Below are 22,770 nucleotides of genomic sequence, written 5' to 3' on the forward strand. Positions count from 1 at the left end.
CCAGTTAGGATGCTTTTGTAAAACTCTTATCTGGAGTTCATAATCAGGATAAGATTATGAACTTGAGAACTGTTGTTCTGTAATGGCTTCTGTCCTAAATTCAGTTCTAACTGAAGTGGTTATGGTGACTGAACAGATAAGATCTCAGCGTTAGGATGTCTGTTAATACAGCCCCTGAGCAATTGATGGACTTCTGTTTCCTCTCATACCAGCTGAGGAGCACTCAGTCAGCTTCATCAGATCAGTCAGGGCCTTGTGCGCAATGACTGTAATGACCGTGAAAGACGAGGTTTTTCCAAATTCCAGCAGTGTCTCGGTCAGAGGCACGAGTATGTAAGACTCATGTATGAGAAAAATGACGAAGCTTAAGTTGGCTTCTTATTCCGATTTCCTTTTCTACCTTAAATGATGCAGCTCTTACATTCAGACGCCTGCACAGGTGGAACAGAGAATTCAAATAAAACTGCCGAACAAGAAGCTTCAGCCTTGTAGAAATTCAGACATGAATTAATATTTTGCTTAATAAAATATTTATATAGATTTACTTCAGCTTAATTTTTTTTTTTTGTTTAAAAAGTGAAAGGGGCATCCCAGAATCATAAGCCACTGTTACCCTATAGATTTACTTAAGCATCTAAAATGATTTTATTTGGAAATGTATACTGTGATACTGTTACAGACATTTTAATCACACCATGATTTACATTTTTGGCCTTTACACTGACTACTAAGAGAAATCAGGTGTGATAGCAGTAGGAGAACGCTAGACTGTGCTGTGCTGAAGTCTGTAGCTGGATTTTAGAAATGACAGCTGTGCGGTTTATACTCACTGCAGGCTTTAGAATGTTTTTACCGAACAACCCAAACGGCACTGAGTCAATTTTACCACCTGAGACAGTTAGTTGAATTTTAAGCTGATGAAGTTCAGCTCCTGAGAGTTCAGTGATGTTATGGGTGTGAGCTGATACACACTCTGTAGCTCCAACAGAGAATATAAAATCTATTAATCTTAACGAAGACCTGGATGTGGTATGAACAGGTCAGGAAAAGTTTTGGTTTGGCTGTTTGGCTCACTAACGAAGCAAAGTGTGGACTCCAAACATGTCTCGACTGATTGACTATATCTAGGGTAAGTGAAAAATGTGCAAATTTGATTTTATTTATTTTTGCAGAACCTTTTGCCTCTATAACTCCATGGAACCACTTGTTCCAAAACGCACGTCATATTCTTTACTTCATAACTTTCAAAAGGTGGGTGTCATATGAGAACTATCTTCTTTCCAGTCAAATAGATGGTTAATGTAATTTTAAACCCTTATAATAAAAGAAGCTGAACTCACAATTTATTTTTTCTACTGAAAGTTGACCCCCCACATATCTGAGCTATAAACTGGATCTCAGATGGTGTCTCTTCAGTGATATGCACTAAAAAAAAAAAATACAAAGAGCACCTAAGATTTTTGGTTTTCAGCAGTAGATTGACAGCATATGACATGTTTATGATCATAAAACACATCGTCTGTTAATTTGAGGGGAACAAAACGTTTTTACAAAAAAGGTTTTACAAAAAAATACCAACACTTTACATTTGATTCATGCAGTTACTGAATAATTTGCCTTAGGATTTGTGCATGTAAATTCAGATGGAAAAACCAAAATATACCCTGGTTAATACAGTGCAAATCCTAGGGCTACACCAGTCTCTTGAGAGTTCCTGTCCATCCTAGCCTTCTATAAACTATTCTATAAACTTTGTACTTCAAATTTGAGCACAACAACACTGACACACCCACATTTCAGGATGATATCTGTAGGGTGCCTGTATGGGACTGGTTCAGTAGACATGATGGAGCACTGGGACGGTTTGATTGACCAGTAAAATCACCAGACGTCAATCCCAATTCTCAGGTTAGAACAGCAGGTGAAATGCTGAAGCACATATAAACCCTAACTGAAATGCTCCCAGTTTGTGGAAGAGCAGGCTAAAATAAACAGGAACTCTCTGGAGACTAGCGCAGTCCTTACCTGTTAGGACTGATGGTGTTAAGGCAAGAGCACACGCAGCCAAGTATTAGAAAAGAAACAAAGCGTTTACGATGTAACAGAAAACGTCCATAGTCTGTGATGGAACAGCACATTTATTTTAAAGTATCTGACAAGTTTATTTTCATACAGGCAGATGACAGACTGAGAATGAAACAAAAGCTAGAATATTCCTTATCTGGTTTACGTAAGCAATGAGAAAGTCTGAGTATGAGGTGTGCTGAGGGATTATTGGTGTATGGTAAACAGGTCTAAGACTCTGAGGTCCTTTTCTTGATCTCTTCAACCAGTTCTGCTCTGGACACGTCCACCTGTGAAGGACAAAGAGTTTTTTAATAACGGTTACTGTTTCAAATTTCAAAAAAGCGATGAGGCGTTCAATCTCTAAAGCCCGGTAACACCATTATCAATGTGACCAAGGCAGTAGCAATCATGTAAATCCAAAGGTCTAGACCAGGGGTGTCGAACTCAACCAGTAAAAGGGCCATATTAAAAAATCTCAGCAAATCTGTGGACCAGCTGTGTTTTTATTTCAGTTTCTTTTGCCATGACCTGAACAGATTGATTATTCAAAATATGCAAAACTGCAAAACAGGCATTGAAAACTTATTAAAATATTATTCTAAATAAAAATAAATTGTTTTAGGCATTTTTTAACAGATGCCTATTTGCTTAAACCAGGCATCTTTTCTTTTGGTGTAACAGCTGGCCCAGAGATTGTTGTTGGGGGGGGGGAAGGGTCAGAACGCTTGTTGCAGTTCTGTAATGCATGTAATGGGGACTGTAATGCATCTCAGGGTGAAATGGGTTAATAAGAATAGAGAATCAAAATAATTTTGCAGGCTGAACAGGACTGTGTCCTGGGCCTGACTTGGCCCGCGGGCCTTGTGTTTGACACATGGGGTCTAGACTACACTGTTTGAAATAAAGGTTCTGTGCAGGTACATTTTTCGTTCATCAAGGTACAAACAATGTAAAATGTTCCCCTAAAAGGTACAACAGTGGTTTTAAGGTCCAATTGTGAACATTAAATACGTTTTTCCCAGTGAAAAGTACATATTTGTTCCTTTTTATAACCGAATGATTTAAAACAGGACAAAAATAAAAAGCCTGAATCTGAGACAGGGTGTGTGGAGTCAATACAAATTACAAAATATAATTTCAACTGTTGTTCAGTTATCTTCCCTGACTAAAGGTACTGAGATGTACCCTTGAGGGTACCACCCCAGTGACAGTTTCATACCTTAATTTCTGAGAGTGTACAGACAGCTGTGCTTTATTAGTGACTGGTCAAAATGAGTCATTTTAATTCAGCAGCATAATTCAAATTTGTTTATTTCTGCTGCACACTTGTACAGCTGTGGGGAAATTATGGGTGGAATTCTGAGAGCAAATATACTTCAGTAATTATTTCTAATAGATTCCTATAAATTGTGGCTTGCTTGCTGATCTAACACTGCTGTATCTTCTTATCTTATTCTCCAACACTAGTTGTCAGACCAAGCCTTAGCTTTTCAAATACTGAATTTCAAAAGATGTTAAAAGTCTACAATATCTTTTCCACTGCAGAACAAACATTACCCCAGCCTCTTTCTTAAGTTTCTTTTACCATTTTACCATTTGTTCATCCAATTCAAGAAGTGACAACAGTGGGTCAGCAATGGTCTATGTATTCAAGTTGTTCTCTGTACTGCTGACTGCTGCTGTGGTGGATTTTAAATTGCATGAGTTTTTAACTGTTCTTGGGTTTGAAAATATGCACTGAATTAGGTGTCAGTGAAGCCAAATCAGTAAATATCTGTGTCATGTGTGTTTTGCTGTACTGACCATGGTTAGAAAAACCATGCTGCGGAAACATGATGGTTACAGTTTATAAGCTGTATTCTGTTGAAAAAGCCATTGAACAGCCGCTCACTCTCTCGGCACTACAGTGGAAAAGTGTCTTATGTTTGCGCCAACAAAACTCTGTGCTCATCGGCGATGCAACATCATGAAGCATGTCGCTCTGAGCAGAATAATGTTAGGCTCATGTTTACTCCATGATGCTTTTCTTACCTCCTCTCTGGTGGCCACGTTGCGCAGTTTGACGACTCCGTCTTTGAGCTCCTGCTCCCCCAAAATTGCCACCAGGGGGATGCCAGTCTCCTCACAGTGCTGCAGCTGAGTCAGTAGCTTCGGATTCTTCTTATACAACAATTCAGCCTGCAGCCCCCAACAGAGAAAATGGTCAAATCAAACACCTCTGACACAACAGAGCAACGGACATGCAGTGCTTCATATGGCAACATTTACACAGGCTGTGCTCAAAATGATTCCTGATTTGCACTTTTAAGTACTATTAAGCACTGACTGAAACATCTTGGTACTGCCACATACCAAAACGTGTACTTTGAAAATAAATAAATAGGTGCCTATTTCTCATGCTTTGGATGAAAAATTTCATCATAAAAGATCATTAGAATTATTTTATATAAAGAAGAACAAGAACAAGAACATTTGATTAAAAACAGGATTAATATCTGTCGAGAAATCTGCATGAAGAGCAGCGCTAATGTTAATATGTAGCTGCTCAGGATGGGAAAATCTGGGCAAAACACAACCAAACACAGAAACGCAAGATAACAGTTCACTTAGCAGCTTTCTGACTTTAGCAAAAGAAAGTTAACTCCTAAGGCGTTCGTTAGTGTCACGTTAAGATTCAGCTAATAGCAAAACTAGCAGTTTTTAGCAAGCCAGCCAGCTGTCGTGTGCTGCTAGATTTAACCTGCACATATGTAATAAATCATTCTCTATGGGTTTCATAAATGAGCCCTTTTAACTACAACATTTAGTTTTCAGGTGAGAGCTTTGAACAGTTCTTCTGAATGTAATGATCTTCTACAAGAAAACCACATCTTTCATTATAGCAAAAAAAAGCCAAGGATGTCAGTTGGGAGGGGGGAACGAATGTCACAGAGCAGTAACCACAGACGATGATTACTTAGTCTGTTGAGTAATAGTCTATTAAAACTGAGTCCAAGTGATCTTCACACGCACTCACCTTAATTCCTGCGTTCCACAGCTCAGCCGTCAGTCGGAGTCTCTCTTCCAGAAGGTTCTTCTGTGCGGAGGCCACCAGAACTTGCGTTTCTGTGGTGCGAACCTTTTCTGCTGACAGCTACAAATACAAAGACCATAACACTCACAATAAATTCTCACGGATAAACTTTTAAAATAAACTTTTTTTCGGTGTAAAGAACCAAATGCCACTCAGAAGACTACTCCAACTCCAAATCTTACCACCAGTGTGGAAAGGGTTGAAGAGTCAGGTTTCCACAGAATTTGATAATAATGAAACTCAACACAGATCTTAGAGTAGAGCATCCGTACCCTAGGGAATGCCTGGGGTCAGCGATTCTGAAAAATGCATTTTGTCTAATTCACTCATATCAGCACAAAACACACACTAACACACCAGGACATCACAGTCACTGCAGTGCTGTAAGGTAAGTGGAGCTGGTAAAATGGACCAAGAGTGTAGATACAAAGCAGGTTTACTTAATGAGGTTTCCAGTCGGTGTATATAGACACAAAAGTCTCTTCAAAGTCATGTTTGTACATATTGCAACTGGCTAGGATTATAATGTAATAGAAAAGCAGTCATATATACAGTCACAACTGTATTAATTTACTGACATGATGTAACATACCCCCCCCTTTAAAATACATATATACACACACACACACACACATATTTTATATATATACCACCCAAGACTTTTCTGATAAAAAAAGAAAAAAAAAATTACATTAAAAAAAAAGCTCCAAAATATCAGATATGTCTGAGCAGCGCAGTGAGAAATGCTTACTAAAACACCTAGCATTAGATTGTAGCACATTAACTGTCAATACCTGTTACCACAAAAGCTGGTTATCACCCGCCAGCGTGGTTATCTCACTGCACATAATAAATAAAAGTACACAATGAAGGCGATGAAAAAAAAAAATGTAGAAAAAGTTATTTTAAAAGGTATTTTCTCCTCACGTCTGTGTGGCTCACCTCTGCTTTCTGCTCCATTATAGAGAAGATTCTTTCAATACCGATGCTGACCCCCACGCAGGGCACTTTCCTGCCCTTGGGGTCGAACATGCCCACAAGGCCATCGTATCGTCCTCCACCGGCCACACTGCCCACACTGACGCCTCCCTCCTCCCCGGACACCGCTCCGTTCTGCTCTGCGGGTGCTGGGGTGGGGGCCTGAACTGTCTGACACAGCACAGCTTCATAGATCACACCAGTGTAATAATCTAATCCACGCGCCAGACTCAGATCGAACACCACCTACAGAGAGAGGGTTACAAATACAATACAAAGGCTCACGAATACTAACTTGGACCCAGTGCAATTAACAATTATTTCTATAATCAGACTACTGTTTAAATTAACAATAATCATAATAATGTCTAATAATATCTGTTTGGAATGCCTGAATGCATCGTGAACAATACGGAGCACATTTCCTCCACACAACTGCGTTAGACTATGCTGATATTTTTTCATAATTGGCATCAACTTCGTTCACTCATCATTGTGGCCCTTTTTGGATCCAGTAAATCGAACACTGTATTACAGAAAGTGTTAAGTTCATATGTAGTTAATACCTGCTACACATAGCAGAGCATGTGATAGTACAAAAATATTTTGTTTAGGCTAAACTGGGTCAACACTCATTATCCTCCTGCTTCACCACTCATTATTTCAGTGCCTTTAACCATTCTGAGGAACATTTTTCACAGTAAGGAAGTCCTATCTCAAACGCTGGTTCAGCCAAATATTACAATGTACCCCCTTTCCCCAAATGTTCTTGATCAGCCAAGACATGTTTGGGTCTGAAGTTTCGCCTTCTGTTTCGCACTGGAGCTACAAGGCTGATACAGCTAACAAAGACTAGAAGCTCATACCCCACTAATTAGCCTAAATCATCAAAACCTTTACTCAAACTGAGTCAAACTGTTAAGGAATCTCATATAGTCTTGTTTATGTGGTCTCAGGCACTGTATTATATAAAAAAGGACAAAAGTGAGTCTTAACCAAAAAACAGAGCTAATAGACACCTTGAAGCTTTGTGTCTGTAATTTTGTCCATTTTTATAGATAACAGTCTGTCATAGTGTCAGAAACCACATAAGCAAATGTATTTGAGATTACAACTCAATAGAACACATCAAAAGTGTCTGAGGCGAGTAAGTGATGTCTGAGAGACGCAGTTCAACACGATGCCAACAAACGGCTTTAAACACTAAACACTAGCTGCACTAGCCTCATAAAGCACATTCTTCGTTCGGCTGTCCAGTGACATTGCGTGAAAAGAAGCGGTGGCACTTCACAGGTCACGGAGGAAGCCTGTGTTAGCCTTCACCCTCCTTGATAGTATTATGTGATTGGGGGAGTCCTAACCAGCGGGTGGAATTGGAGACGACTAAATTGGGGAGAAAATCAGGTAAAAATTAAAATAAAGAAAAAAAAAACGTCTTGGCTGATCAACAACATTTGAGGTAAGACAAATTATAAATTTGACTTGTTTCACTGAACAATCACTTTAGAATGGTTTTCAATTGAGAATTTCCATTTACTGAGTAATTTACTTCAAGACCAGACTCAGACTGTGTGGAAAACAGGTCATGTGACTGTGGCCTCTGAGCTCACCTTGTCTGTGATCTGGAAGAGCTGCAGGTAGCTGAAGAGCTGTTTCATGTCAGTGAGGCCAGCACAGGCCTGCTTGCTCTGAGAAAGCTTCGGGTCCTGAAGCAGCCTCTCGGCCAGGTCCATCCCACCTGCGGCAAACAAGAGCCAGCGGTCAAAATTCACAGTAGAGTACATGAACACTGTGAGTGACAGTTGTCCCACAGCTGGTCAACCACCACAAATGTGTCATATACTAAGGGTGAGAATTGCAAGAGGCCCCAAGATATGATATCAAAGTATGTGAGCAATAATGTGACTATTGTGATATTAAGAAGTTAAACAGTAGTTAATAAAATGGCTATGTCTGTGCTGTACCTATCACGACCCCTGGTACCACCACTGTGAGTCAGTAAGCTTTTCTACAATGCAGCACTTCACATAAAACCACTGCATTATCCCCGTTTAATAATTTGAGATATGTTAAGTACGAACACTGGGATACTAGGGTTAGTCCTCATCTGCTGCTTTAAAACCCAAATAATATGAAAGGTCTTGACAGTTGCTGATCATGAGAGATTATGTACTGTGTTACAGGGAGTAAGCACTGAAACCGCCAGAGTAAGAAAAAATATTATTTCTAGTATGAGAAACCTGCAACAATACTCAGTGTGAATAATAAAGAAAATTATTCGCATAAATCAGCATATTAATTGCCTCCCTGTTGCCTGTAGTCATATAAGCCAGTCACAGTGAAGGAGGGAGGCAGTTGCAAAGCTTCTTTAGGCTAGCTGTACACTGCAGGATTTGTTTAAACATGTAAACAAGCTAATCCCAGAATGAGCTCCTGACCATTTCGCAGTACAAGACTCCAGCTAACTGGCACTCGTAAAAATAAAACAAGACTTAACCCTTCAAACCACAGCTTATTTCTGGGCTTTTTGACGCCACTTCCTTCATCACTAGGCTCCTAACCTTGTAATTACATGAGGCAGTCATTCATGCCACATTATTATTTTTCCAGACATCCATTCATGTGGCCATGATTTGATATTTTAATGCTAACACAGTTCATTACAATTAAAAAAATCATTCACATTTTTTCAGGTGTAGCCAGAAAGACCCGGTTGTAGTGTTTCGCTCAGGGCCAACAGACTGACATGAGGATTTAATATTAGCTGTTATTGACTGACAGTTCAGTTGTGGTAGAAGGACACCCGACACCCCCTTCACCCCCCCCCTTCTCTCTTGTTGATAGATGGGATGGTGTAAGGGAGAGGTGAAACATGTTATTATCGCCTGCCTGCTGGTGCAGAGATGAACTGTGCTTAATCTCACCAGGGACAGAAACCAACATTGTAAAAACAGTTAGTTTTGTTTTAGGTTGACTTAATTTTTTTGTTTGATTTTTTTATTATATTGTGAGCAAATACACAGTAGCAGTCAAAAGTTTGGACTACTCACAGAACGGTTTTCCTAATTTTTTGCAATCGTCCACATTTTAGAACAACAGTGACGGCATCAAACCAATGAAAATATACACCAAAAAAAGCTGAAGAATTGTTTTGGAAATAATTTCATGCATAAGCTTCAACTTTAGATCAAAATGTATATCACTGGTAGTCAATAGGCAATATGATCATATTTCAATGTCCCCAGTTCAATGACCTGTTTTGTTGATTTTCTAAGTAAAATTAGCAGAAAAGAGAATGTGTATTTTCAGTGGGCAATTTCTATTCAAATTCCACATATTGGGGAAAAAAAAACAAAATATAAAATGTCCCATATCTTTATTTTGTTCAGTAAATAAGCAGTAGTTGTGCAGTATAATGTGCAGAAGTAAGTTTCTCTGTAGAGAATGTATTATTATTTTAATTTGTTTAGAAAATCAACAAAACATGTCATTTGGCTGAGGGTGCCCAAACTTGTGCATGCAACTGTATAGTCCTACAAAACCAGGTATAGTCACAAATCCTCTCTTTCCCTTTTCTGATTCAAGGGGAAAATGAAGAGGTCAATGTTGGTCTGCTTAAAAATACAACAATAGAAACACATACAAATAAACAGAAACTGAAAAGAGTAGACTTCAAGTAGACAGCAGGTTCAAAGCCCCTCCCACAATTTCTCACACCTGTCAGGAGTGTGGGGGGGTGGGGGCTGTGAGGTTGGTCAGGCCACAAACACACACAGCTGTCTCACAGGTCAACTATAGGTCAACTGTAGTTGTGCCTTTGCTCACTTGCTCACTCCTGTGTCTTTAAACACAGTTCAGAGAGCATATGTGCATCTGTCCTTCTCCCTTTATCAATGACTAAACCTTTCAGCAAGTAATCAAACAAAAGCAGTGTTAGAAAGGTGTACTGTCTGAGGTAAATAAATAAATGAGTGGTATTGATAAAGGCACTATACTTACTCAGAGACACACAAATCAGTGAAATAAGATACGGACTACTGTGACAAAACTGTAAATAAAGGCCGAAATATAACATCAAGTAAAAGGAGTGATTTGAAAACAATGCTGAACAAAGCTGATTATTCACGACTTCATAGAACAGTGCAGCCCCCATGCTGGTTGGAAAGGCTCATTTGTGAGCATGAAGCGTTTCTTTACTTCGAAGTAACGAAGTGTGACAATGCCTGCAAATTGCATTTCCTATATTCATTGAAAAACATCCCAGACTACAGCCTTGATTGACCCGACAGCTCCGACTGAGCCTCTGAGGAGCCATTTTACCCAGATCTTAAAAATTTGTTTGGAGCGGCAAACCAAAGCTAAAATCAGAAAGAAGATCTGTAGTAAGCACTCAGATTTAGAACTGGGCCACAGACTCTCAGCTGCCAGAGATGAGGCTCAAAGCACAGAAGAGATGAGCACACAGAGCTCAGAAGATAGCTGCAGGCAGAGATCAGTAAACTAGTGAAGATCAGTAAACAAAACCCTCACACAGACACTGTCGTTCAACAAGTTAACCATTTCAGCACAGCACCTAACTCCTCAGCTAGGACGCTCAAATACAGCAACAGTTCAACAACAGAAATCACACAATTGTTCTCTTACCCCATCAGCTACATCTGAGGTACATGGTACAGGGAAAACACTGTGAATCAGATTTTGTTTGTCATGCAATCACTTTAATCTAAGACTAAGTCTGGACTGGATGACTGGTAACAAAAAATCCTGAATTTTGATGAAGTTAGCAAGCAAACCCAACTACCTGAGTCACCAAACAAACCATAAAACACTAACAACAGAACAGCTTGCAAAAGCATAGTGGACATATTCTTAGTAACTTACTGAAGATCAGTATTTTAAGGCAGTGTGCTTTTCAATCTGGGAGATCATCTTTTGGAGGCAGTCATAGAATAGTTGTGGTGGAAAAAAGAACAAAAAGATAAGTTTTTGGACAATATATCCTAAAAATGTTTTTTTTTTTTTTTTCATAATATCTGCCACACCAGTGATACTACATTGTCAATGTTAGTTACACTAGAAAAGGATGGTGTGAGTGAAACATACGGAATTGTAGCAAAAACAAATAAATTACTGCGGTGTGCAGTAGCGCTTAGCCGAGCAGCTAACCAAGATGATCACAAGCTAATGAACCAATAGGGATGAGTCAGAATGTTTGAATGTTTCCAAGTCATGGAAGTAAAAAATAAAATAAAATAAAATAATAAATGAGAATTTTCTGTATGCAAATTAGCTTGTCTTAAACAGTAAGAACAATGAGATGTCTGAACTCCACAAATGGGCAGTTTTCATAATTTTCTTGTTTTTATCTATAAATGCCTGTCTTTCAAAATGGTAAGCAGGGAAGATAAATATACAGAAGGGGCTTGGTTGCCATGGTGACCTTCAATTGTACTGAGGTGGCTATCGGCTGCACTGTTGGGGCTAAATTGTATTTTTTATATTACAAACTGAAGCCCATGGACTCTTTTAAGCCCACCGTTCCAACAATTTATATCTGCTGTGTTCAGCTAACTGCTGACATTTAACAATGAACACCAATGAGACCAGTCTGCTGTGTACTACAAACTACGAAGACAAGCAGACAGAGAGAATTTAAATGTGTGTGTGTGTGTGTGTAATTTTTGTAAGAGTTTATCGGTTATCACAGAAGGAAGTGTAGAAAGATTACTGCAGCCGGCTAAAGGCTACTGCATGCTGGACACGAAGTTCAGCTCAGCACAGCACTGTCAGAGGGTCTCTGATGACTGGTAGCAAATAGTACAAAGCGCAGTTGAAGCACATAGTAAAGGTTGTTTTAAAAAAATAAAAAATAAAAAAATAAAAATAAATAAAAAAAATAAATAAATAAATGCAGATAAATGTCAAGCTTAAGCTCCTTTTAGCATTTTAAGCTTCATCATGTTTATTATGTTTGGTGTCAGCTAACTTACTCTTCACAAACTCACTGTTTTCCAGCTAAAAAGTATGACATGAAATACGACATGGCTGGGCTGCAGCCAGGGGTTGGGATATTTTTGAATAATGCTTTAAAAATTTTTAATATGAAATTTGGCTGAAAGGCCCACCCCTGTTAACTCGCCAATTACAAACAGTAAAAACACCAAATTGTCATCTTTTACCAAAAAAACAAACAAAAAAAAAGTTATACCATCTAATACAGACTCCAGACTGACGGCATATCATGCTGCCTTTTTATGTGTTTATTTACACCAATTGGAAAAGAACTATATAAAAGGCTGTGCTTAGACACTGCTAATCATGGCTGCTATATGAAGCTTTTCCCCCTTAGAGGTCAAGGCAGCAAAAACAGCAGCGCTACTGGTCAAGGTTGTGAATTTGCATATCAAAAGTTGAACTTTCCCACACAACATGTATTCACTTTTGAAGTCACCGCTCACTGAGATGAGTTCTGTTGAAACTAACGTAATTTTGCTGGCGAAATTTCACTGATGAAGGTTAGTGTGACTGGGCTTTTAAGCTTTAAACCACTACGTTTCACAGCACTGCAGTGTAGTATTTTTCCCACCACAGTACACCTGATTCATCTCATCAGGGGCTTCATAATCAGCTGACTTATTTAGTTAAGTGTGTTAGAGTGGTGGTCCCCAGCCTCAGTCCTGAGGATGCATTTCCCTGTTTAAAATTTTCCCTACCCCAGCCCACCTGATACCCAGCTCAGGAAAGGATCGATAAATAACTGATGGATTGCATCAGATGTGTTATTTGACACTGACGTTTTGAACGTCTGTAGTAAAGCAGGAACACACTCAGCTGTGCCGTGATGTGGTCCTCCAGGACAAATACAGCTTAGATGACTGATTTAAAGAGGCTGTTCATGAAGCCAAGTAAACATGAAGTGCTTGAAAGAGGGGGTTTGGATGGGGACACTGTGCTCTGAAGAAATCCCATCAATCCTATAAAGCTCAGAGTAGAGGCAGAGGAGCCGTGTAGGAGGAGCTTAAAGGGTGAGAGAAGGGCAGAGTGAGACAGAGAGAAAAGAGAAGAGAAAGAAAATGAGAAGAAAGAGGAATACAGGGGGGGAGCAAGAGTAAGAGACAGAGTGGGCGAGAGAGAGAAAGAGGGGGGGTAGAGGGGGGGCAAGAGTAAGAGACAGAGTGGGCGAGAGAGAGAAAGAGGGGGGTAGAGGGGGGAGCAAGAGGAAGAGAGAGAAATGGGGCGAGAGAGACGGAGAGAAAGTACGATGGAGACAAAGATAATGTGTGAGAGAGAGAGAGAGAGAGAGAGAGAGAGAGAGAGAGAGAGAGAGAGAGAGAGAGAGAGAGAGACAGACAGACTGACAGACAGACACTCACCCTGCATGCTGACGTACTCTCCAATCTGATCAGCCACTTCCTCAGAAAGGCCTTTTTCTTTTACCATCTCATTCTTCACATCCTCCCACAACATCTGCGCACACACACAATCACAGGACAAGATTACATGCTGTATGTTTGCAAATCTAGTTACAAATTATGATTTTTGGCTACATGAGATATTTTAGCTTCAGTCCTCGAGAGCCGAAACACTGCAGAGTTTTCTAACCCAAACACACTTGACTCAGGCAATGAAGGGCTTGTTAATTATCAGGCACTTAGAATCAGGTGCATTCCAGGAAAACAACAAGCTGTGTGGAACTGCACTCCTGTAGGACTGGAATCAGTCTAAAACAACTCTGATTCTCTTAGTAAGTAGTGTTTTTGAGGTCATGGTGACTTTTTAGCTTGTTACCTCATGTTGCTGGTCATATTGAACACGATTCATCACAGACTATTTAAGACTATTTAAGACAAAATTCTTGTTGTTCCATAATCTTTAGCCCAATCCCATTTCACCCCTTGCCCCTCCCACTTCGTCCGTACCCCTCTGTTTTGTATATTCACTCTTACGGGTAGGGTGTCCCGATTTTTGTTGAGATCGAGGGGTAGGACGAGGTGTTAGAGCTACATGGCCCTCCAAACAGAGGTTTTTCAGAGGCACATTCCAAACGAGTGTTATAAAGAAAAAAGCCAAGATGCTCAAGCGACCAAAGAAACCCACAAATGTGAGTATTTTCTCAGTTAAAAATTCCGTTAACCATCATATTATCTTTGATTCATCATATTTTATCATATCATGGTCCTTTTCTTCATACCAAGCATAAAACATCTCTAGTAGCAGCTGATGTCTCGGTAGGTAGCTAAATTTCCAATTTCACCTTAAATGCTGCAGCAGTTACATTCTGGCACCTAAGGCATCAGAATTCCTGCACTATTTAAAGTGAAACTTCAGCTTCACATCACCAAAAAAGTACGGATAGGCGATAATAAATAACTGTCGCACCCCCCCTCTCTTTAAAGGCACATGACGCCCCAAAATGTAACAGCAGTGAGGTTGCTGAACTTTACCCTCCTCTGCTATCACTGCAGGCTGGCAGGGTCGCCTACAGAGCAGCAATAGTAGCTGTTAATGAAGTAATATTGTTTTATTTGAGGGTCCCATTTCATAGGGCAAGATTTCAACCATTGTAACTCAGCTCCTCAACATGCAAAACAAGGGGTAGGGGGAAACATAAGAAACTGGGCCTTTAAATGAATCTTTCATTTTAAGAAAACGCTCCCTTTACGTCTTTTCAATTGTTCAACCATAACTGTTCTTTTTCTTTTGCTATCTGCTCACATAGGTATGACACTAAGTGAACTGCTGCTCTCTTCAGGTTAAGTCGTTAATGCACAACTCCAGTCCTGGAGGGTTGGTGTCCAGTGCAGTTTGGTAGTTTCCCTACTCAAACACACCCACTAAACCTAGCAATTAACAAATGAGTTAAATTTTGTTTGAGCAGGAAAAAAAAAAAAAAAAAAATCACTAAACTGTGCAGGACACTGGCCAAGACTGGAGATCATCCTTACTTTAGGTTAAACGTCACTTTGAAAATGTCAACGAAAAAACTGACGATGGAAATTTGTTAATCTTTTGTCAACATTCTAAAAAAATAAATAAAACTATATAAAAGAATGGAATTATTTACATGTAAAGCCTATAATGTGCTAATCTGAACATGTCATTAAGGCAGCAGGGAATAGCAGTACCCAAGTATCAATTTCGTTACTAGAGAAATGATACTTCTGGTATATTCAGGTCTAATTTGCACATCACTATGCACTCTGCCCTCTCACCTTGTCCAGTTTGTCCACGGTTGAGCAGATGGTGCGGAACTTCTCACCTGGAACTCCGCACACCGCAAACATTCCATCCAGGATACGTCTGTCATTCACCTGAAATGCCATGGCAACAAGACAAATCCGAACGCATGTTTACTCTCGAATGTATCTTTAATAAATTAAATTTACACATATTTTTCTGTGCCCCAACAGTAGTTGATGTTTAGAGGGACATGTTTAGGTTTGCAGTTTGCACAGCACTAATTGGTATAAGAATCTATTACTAGTTAGCTACATTAGACACTAAACGTGTCCTGGTGGATCAAATACATTTGGGGTAAAGGGGAAATACTCTTCTTTTAAGTTGCCCATGGTTGCTGACCTTGATGCGGAAGTCTCCCAAGTCCAGTTCACTCAGGATCTCATATACGATTTTCAGACACTCTGCATCAGGGATCATGGGGTCATACTGACCTGCAATGTCAAAATCCTACAGCAGGAGAGAGGGTAGTAAAACACAGCCTTTAGAACTTAAATATAATTATTCTCACAAAGATTTCTGTTCATAAATACATCAGAAGCCTGTGCCAGTAAAAGAGTCCTCTTATTTGGATAAGAAAGGGGTGAGAAGTGGGGGACTGCCTTTTATTTGACAACAGTGAAGGTGAATGTGTTTGCTCCTGCATCCGTTTCAGTGTTAGGAGCTGTCTAAAACTTAAATAAACAACAGGTTTTTTAGATTAAGTTTTTACCATCACTGAGGGCTGTTGCCATAGTAACTTAGTTAAGCGTCACCAGGCACACATGTAGGCTTGTCACAATTATTACATAATTTCCTGATTGTAATTATCCAAGCTGACCAGAGTTATTTTCCACAGTTGTTATGTTATGTGCTTCTGTTCCATCAAACTGAATGTGAATTAGGTGTATTTTTCATCAGTTGTGTTGAGGCAAATACATGTACTTAAAAATAATCAGAAAATACACTTAATGACGTCATGGGTCTCACAAAAACAGCAACATTTTTTCTTCTGACTTCTGAGTGGTGCTGTAACACCTTTAGAGAGCAGTGCTGAGTAATGTTCGTTTATTTGGGCTCGAGCTGTGTCTGTTTGCTGGGAGCCACTGAGTATCAACAGCTGGGATGCAAGATAACTATCAGCCAGTTTGGCCACTTTAGGCATTTACTTTCATACAGTTCACCCAAAAAGACACTTAAAATTGTTGATCACAATTACTTATACGGCAATTAATAAACTTCAGGATCATGACAGGCCTACACATGAGTATTTATGACAAGATAGACAGAACACAGAGATGGTAACCATGACAACTTCAGTTAGGACCTTACAGAACAGCAGTTCTTATATTCATAATCTTAACCATTAACTCTAGATAAGAAAACAGTATTATCGAAACATCCTAACTAGACTAAATTTCCTAAATTCTGTCCCAGAGCTGAGGGTTTTTTTCTTACAACGTTTAAATCTCAGACGCTGCAGACACGATCTCCAGCGTCCCTTTTATTACACTCATGTGTTAATGTTGATGAAAATTTGACCTGTCAGATCTTAACTCTAATACGGCCCACGTTTCGAAATGAATATGGCTGTGAGACAGAACTGAAGTCAAGGGTATGCTGCAGATGTCAGACAATGATAGTACTCACACACTGGTAAAACTCTCTGTAGCGGCCTCGGGTCATGGCAGGGTTGTCTCTGCGGTACACTTTAGCGATGTGGTAACGTTTGATATTTGTAATTTTGTTCATGGCCAAGTAACGGGCGAAAGGAACCTGAACAGGGAGAAGATAAGGAACCACAACGGCAGTGACAGGCAAACACAAATATAACAGCAACATAAAGGACCTGCATATAACAAGCAGAATGGAATCCACAATTTCAACTGCTTATTTGTTCCATATTACAAACTAATATGATTACTGCAACAAAAATGCCTTTCTGACCAAAATCTAAGTAGTATAAAACAACTCATGGTTCAGTAACTAACTGACCTACACAGACACATTCAATTATACAGTGGCTTCCTCAATAAAGTCCCACATAGAACACATCCCATCATTTAACAATACAATAGGAATACTAATATTTGTGCAGGATACAGTTAGGTCATATCTCAAAGACAGCAGCTCTCCTCCCTGGTCCTTCAGATCATAGATGAGTTTGGAGTCCTCGCCATACTTTCCTGTCAATGTTTCCTATGAAAAAGAGAGAAACAAAAACAAGCACAAACTCAAACAATTACCTAATAAGATCACAGAATTCCTCATGATAATAGACATTGTTGGTGAGATGGAGGAGAAGCATACCTTGAGCTCAAAGACTGGGGTGTCGATGGTTTCAGCACCATGGCGTTTAAAGCAGCTGACTATGGTGTTGAAGACTTTCTCCCTGATAGCCATCTGTTTGGGGTTGTAGTCCCTGGTCCCCTACAGACACACATACATACAGAAACATCAGAACCAAAAAAAAAAAAACAAAAAAAGCATCCTGTATGTCTTCAAACATGTAAAACCACATGCACACTTGCACCTCATATCTACTAGTCCTACCTTGGCGGTTTTGAGAACAAATGTGTGTTTGCCATCATCGCCCCCAATCTGTGCCTTCAGCTCCAAAAGTTTGGCAACTTCCTCATCAATCTGGAACATTTAAAACAATAATTAGACAGACTTAGACTAGTGGAACACTGAAGACTGCATGGATCATTAAAAAAATAGTAGAGAGAGTCTGCAAATAACAACTATACAAACTGCACAGTAACAAGCAGCTGATCACACGTCAGCCTATTATGCCATTATCTTATTATATTAGTTTATTTTACCAACTGTTTTGATTATTCCTCCTGATCTGTCTTAAGTAATTTTTTTCTTTTGCCAACACTGGAAGAAGATGAATGAAAAAGCTACTTAAGGAGGATAAGGGCATATTAGAGCAGGTGGGCAGGACATTCTGACCTTAAAGGGAATTCCACTGATTTTTCAAAATGTCTGCATAATTCAGAGTGGGTTTGATGTGAAATGGTTCATTTGTAGATAAACTTGTCGACTTTGCTTTACAGTGGTGGTGATAGGAACCAGGTGTCCCAATGTCTACAACAGTACAGCCATTTTATGTACTAAGACAACCTGTGAACCTACATGTGTCTTCTGAATTTTTACATGTGACGTTGGTGATGGTCAAATAGAGGGAAATTTGGGAAAAAAGTTTTCTTTCAGGACTATTTTGCCTTACAATGCTCTGTATGTACCCCTCAGCCATGAATGGGTTAAAATAAACAGATTAACAAGACATTTTAGGTCAAGATTTTATCACAATAAAAAACAAATGTAAAACAATGTCAGGCATCAGATAGTGTATACATAACCACTTTGTGTAATAGCTTTCTGTGAAAGAGCCCTCAGAGGTATTAAACTCTTCAGACGTCTGGTTCCTATCACCACCACTATGAACAATTCTGACTCAGTAAGCTTCTCAAGAACAAAGCATTTCACAACAAACCTCGCTGAATGACTTTGTTTACATCTTCATCATTTAATTATGTAGACATTTTGAAAAAGTGGTGAAGTTTCCCTTTAACTTACTTAGCTAGCATTAGTGTCTGTCATGATTATGTCACAGTTAAGATAAAAGGTTTAGCCAGTTTTCACTTTATCACTAGTTGGCCACCTTGTTTATCTCAGTGTAGCACAGCAGTTCCCAAATGTGGTCGAGGTGTGCCCCCTGCCCTGCACATTTTACTGTTTCAGTGCACATTTTAGGGATGGTCTGAAAGCAAATCTCACTCCTGCCCTGACTGTAACACTGTATTGTTGCCAGATTACCCACCTTTACACTTCCTTAGTGTCCATTACAGAAAAACCTAAGACTAAAAACACAATAAGAGCCTTCTCTTAGTTTAAATGTAAACTGCAACCTGTTTGGTTCTTTTTTCTACTGTTCGATCAAATAATCCAGCTGAGCCAGTGCAATACAGAGTAAAGTCTCCAAGTTTAGTGTCACTTAAAGTGATGCATCTGTGAACGACCATGTTCCTCACATTCCCCATCACAGCTCCACAATCCAGCAAGATGTAAAGAATGACCAAACTTGTTCCATAATGCTGCAAACATATACCCACCTCTACTGTTTAAAATTGAGTATTTATCCATCCCACTTTCAATGTTAGCAAGACGTTACAAGGGGAAATGCTAAAAAGTGCTAAATGCTAAAGATCACAGAAATCATTTTATAACTACAGTTGAAAAAAAAAAATCCATCAGAAATGACTTCGAGTAGTCCTGTCCCAGGCAGAGAATCCTGTTAGTTGGGTAACCATGAGGAAAGTAACTGCATTAAACCAGATTTGGGGAAGGAAGGATTTTTTTCCTTTTGTTTTACTTTTCATTTTTTAATTTTCACAAAGAATTTACAAGCATTCTCATTCATAATTTTGCAATAGCTTGTAACACTGACGCAGATGTGGAAGCAAAGAAAGTGACAGCGTGTGAGTTAAGCCTTAATATTTGTCAAAATAAAAGTGCAGTTCAGTAAATTTCTTTATGTTAATTTCAGCAAATAACAGTAATCATGTAGAAGTGTGTTCTCTGTAGAGGACTTATATTCACTAAGAAAATCAACAAAATGTGTAATTTGAAAAAGGTTCCCCAAATCTTTACATATGGCTGTATCTGCCTGATGCAACTGCATACTGAGGCCCCTGCAAACCTCCCCTCGAGCATGTTCAACCAGCTCAGCTCAACAGTCGCATCTCTAGAACACTCATCTATGTCAGGTACAATAAATGGGGTGTTAAATGTACAATCACGTCACCCAACAAGTTTAAAAGTTCAATCACATTCACATGTAGGACTACAAATGTCTTCCTCTAGTTAGCATGAAATGATCTGGTTTTTACCCCAATACCTCAGTTAACCACCACCAGGCAAAGGCCTGGTCAAGTGTGCCATAAGACAAGGCTCTGATAATAACTAAAGCAGCATGGTCTGTATGTGTGTGTAAAACTAGTGATGGAAGACTCCTACCTGAGATACAGTCATTCCAGAGAGGTAGCGCAGAGAGCGGAGGGATGAAGCAGCATGTCGTCCCATCAGTCCAGCACAGAGACGCACACAGGCCAGCCCCAACGTGGCCATATTTCAGTCAACAAGTGCAGCACACAGTTCACAACCACAATGGCACAGTCCACATCAGCACAGCCCAAAAACACAGAGTCAGTTCACAGCAGAGGTCCAATTCCAGTCCAACGAGTGTGGAGCAGGAGTCCAACAGCGAAATCACAGCAGGTCCAAGATCAAATCAGAGGAAGACGATGATGATGATGATAATGATGATGACAACCACAGGTACCGCAGTATCCGCAGCAACAAGCAGGAAGAACAGGAGAAAAGTGGTGAGCAACCCTATCGCTAGGGGGCCGCGGCCCACAAGGGAGGCATCACAGCAACAAAGGAAGCAAAACATGAGAGGAACGTGTCAAAAATCAACTGGACACTACAGCTTCTATTCTGACATCATGAGAATGACCACACAGCTCCTCTCAGATCATGCTGATTCAAAGAGAGGCATTCTACTGAAACTGAAAAGGTCCAAATTAAGACTTCACAATACGGATATAAATGTGATGTACAATAAAACTGCTTGACATCATGACATTGATATGAGTGATAAATTATTGAAATACTGTGCCTCTGATTGGATGTGCTGCAAGTACATAGCACTTCTTGGGTGCTTTTCTTGTTTACAAAAGCACCATTTGCTGTCATGCAAAAAAAATAAATAAATAAGGAAATACTAACTCATACTTGCATTTTTTTAAGCATAAAGGCCAAGAAAAAGTCAGCATTTCCTGAACAGCTCCTTCCATAAAGGCTATAAAAACCAATATATTTTATACTGATTCATAAGATTTCATAAACATAGATTCAATTCCATAAAAGGCTCGTTATAGCGATGCAGATTTGTTGTGATAGTAGCCGTTACATTTTACAGACCACTCTGAGAGAGAGAATAGTCATCACATTTGAAGTATTTTTACAGGCTAGTAGTTAAATACAGTAGTTTTCGAGTTGTGCCATTTAGCCATATGGTTAAGTCACTAATTACATGGAAAGTAATTTGGTCTGTTCTGTCATCGCAGCTCTTAACAACGTGTTTATCGTGAGAACTCACATTGTGATAACAATAAAAACACAGTTTAGCGGGCAACCCTAGCCTAAATGTAACACAGCAGGGCTAGAAGAAAAATAAAACATGAAGCCAGCAGTGAATGACAGCACAGGATTAGTCAGAGATACAGACAACTGTAAAACAGCAGTTGGGTTATTCCCATGTTACTAACATAGAACAAAGGCCACCTGTGCTCAGCAAACACAATCAGCAAATACACTATATATTTGTAGACACCTGTTCCTTCAGCGTTTCTCCTGAAATCAAGCACATTAATAGGGACCGTGTCTCGATGCCTTGCTGCTGGCGCTGTCTCATAAGTCAGTGCCTTAAAAGGCAGTGCTGTCCATTGGGTCAGTGCTGGTGTTTTCTGCTATGTTTTTTCTAACCGCATCAGTGCAGACACAGAGTGTTTTGGGATATAAGAGCCAGTGAAAGATACATCTACACTGCCTTTAAAAACAGCCGGACGGAGGAACCTAAGCAGGCAGCGTTTTATTGAAACATTAGGTCCGGACATGAATGGGTGCCTCCCTGCCTCAGAATACTGTATGAGTAGGCAGCGTTTGTTACGTTTCGGACACAGACAGGGGTGAGTGAGTTCATCAGGTACTGATGTTGGATGATCATCACTCAAGAGAACACAGGTCCACTGCTCCAGAGATTAATGCTGGGGGGCTTTATAACCCTCTAGCCCAGGCTTGGCTTTGAGCATGGTGATCTCATGTGTGGCTGCTCCAGAGCGTCCTGCTCTGTTGGTCACTGCTTTGCTATAGAGATTACAGAAGCTGTGTGTATATGTGTGCACTTTAATGGGTGCTGGATTCATTCATGAGAAGAGGCGTCTAGACACATTTGGACATTTAGTGTATCTCTACATTCTGTATGACTATTGAGCTTTGGATACTACTCTAATCAGGGTAATTCCACTGATTTTTTAAAATTTCTGCATAATTCAGTGGTTGTGATATAAACAAAGTCATTCAGATTTGTTTGATGTGAGACGGTTCCTTTGTGGAGAATTTCTGATTTCTTTACAGGTGGTGACAGAAACCAGGGGTTGCATTGTCTACAACACAAATACAGACATTTTATTTATCATCCAAATCCACCAGTGAACCTACACGTGCCACAGTGTGTTCACAACTGCTTCGTGTAATAACTTTCTGTGAGGGAGCTTTCAGGGGCTTTAAACTCTTCAGACGTCTGGTTCCTATCGCCACCACTGTGAACGATTCTGACTTGGTGAATTTCTCCAAAATGGAGT

General features: G+C 39.7%; 1 protein-coding gene across 1 annotated transcript in view; it reads right to left on the reverse strand.

Annotated features, from left to right (window-relative positions):
* Nucleotides 1-2,118: 2,118 nt before the first annotated feature.
* The window catches only part of hars (histidyl-tRNA synthetase), a 21,637-nt gene continuing 985 nt past the window's right edge, over nt 2,119-22,770 (reverse strand). Inside the window, exons 2-13 of the mRNA XM_036575577.1 lie at nt 17,888-17,977; nt 17,645-17,764; nt 17,438-17,533; nt 16,985-17,110; nt 15,698-15,805; nt 15,331-15,429; nt 13,492-13,585; nt 7,729-7,856; nt 6,083-6,364; nt 5,084-5,200; nt 4,099-4,245; nt 2,119-2,354 (exon numbers count right to left, since the gene is read on the reverse strand). Coding sequence (XP_036431470.1) covers nt 2,295-2,354; nt 4,099-4,245; nt 5,084-5,200; nt 6,083-6,364; nt 7,729-7,856; nt 13,492-13,585; nt 15,331-15,429; nt 15,698-15,805; nt 16,985-17,110; nt 17,438-17,533; nt 17,645-17,764; nt 17,888-17,977 — 1,467 coding nt within the window. The 3' untranslated portion in view covers nt 2,119-2,294. The remainder of the gene's footprint in view (nt 2,355-4,098; nt 4,246-5,083; nt 5,201-6,082; nt 6,365-7,728; nt 7,857-13,491; nt 13,586-15,330; nt 15,430-15,697; nt 15,806-16,984; nt 17,111-17,437; nt 17,534-17,644; nt 17,765-17,887; nt 17,978-22,770) is intronic.

This window comes from Colossoma macropomum, unplaced genomic scaffold, assembly GCF_904425465.1.
Source record: "Colossoma macropomum unplaced genomic scaffold, Colossoma_macropomum, whole genome shotgun sequence".
In the NCBI taxonomy this organism is placed as follows: Eukaryota; Metazoa; Chordata; class Actinopteri; order Characiformes; family Serrasalmidae; genus Colossoma; species Colossoma macropomum.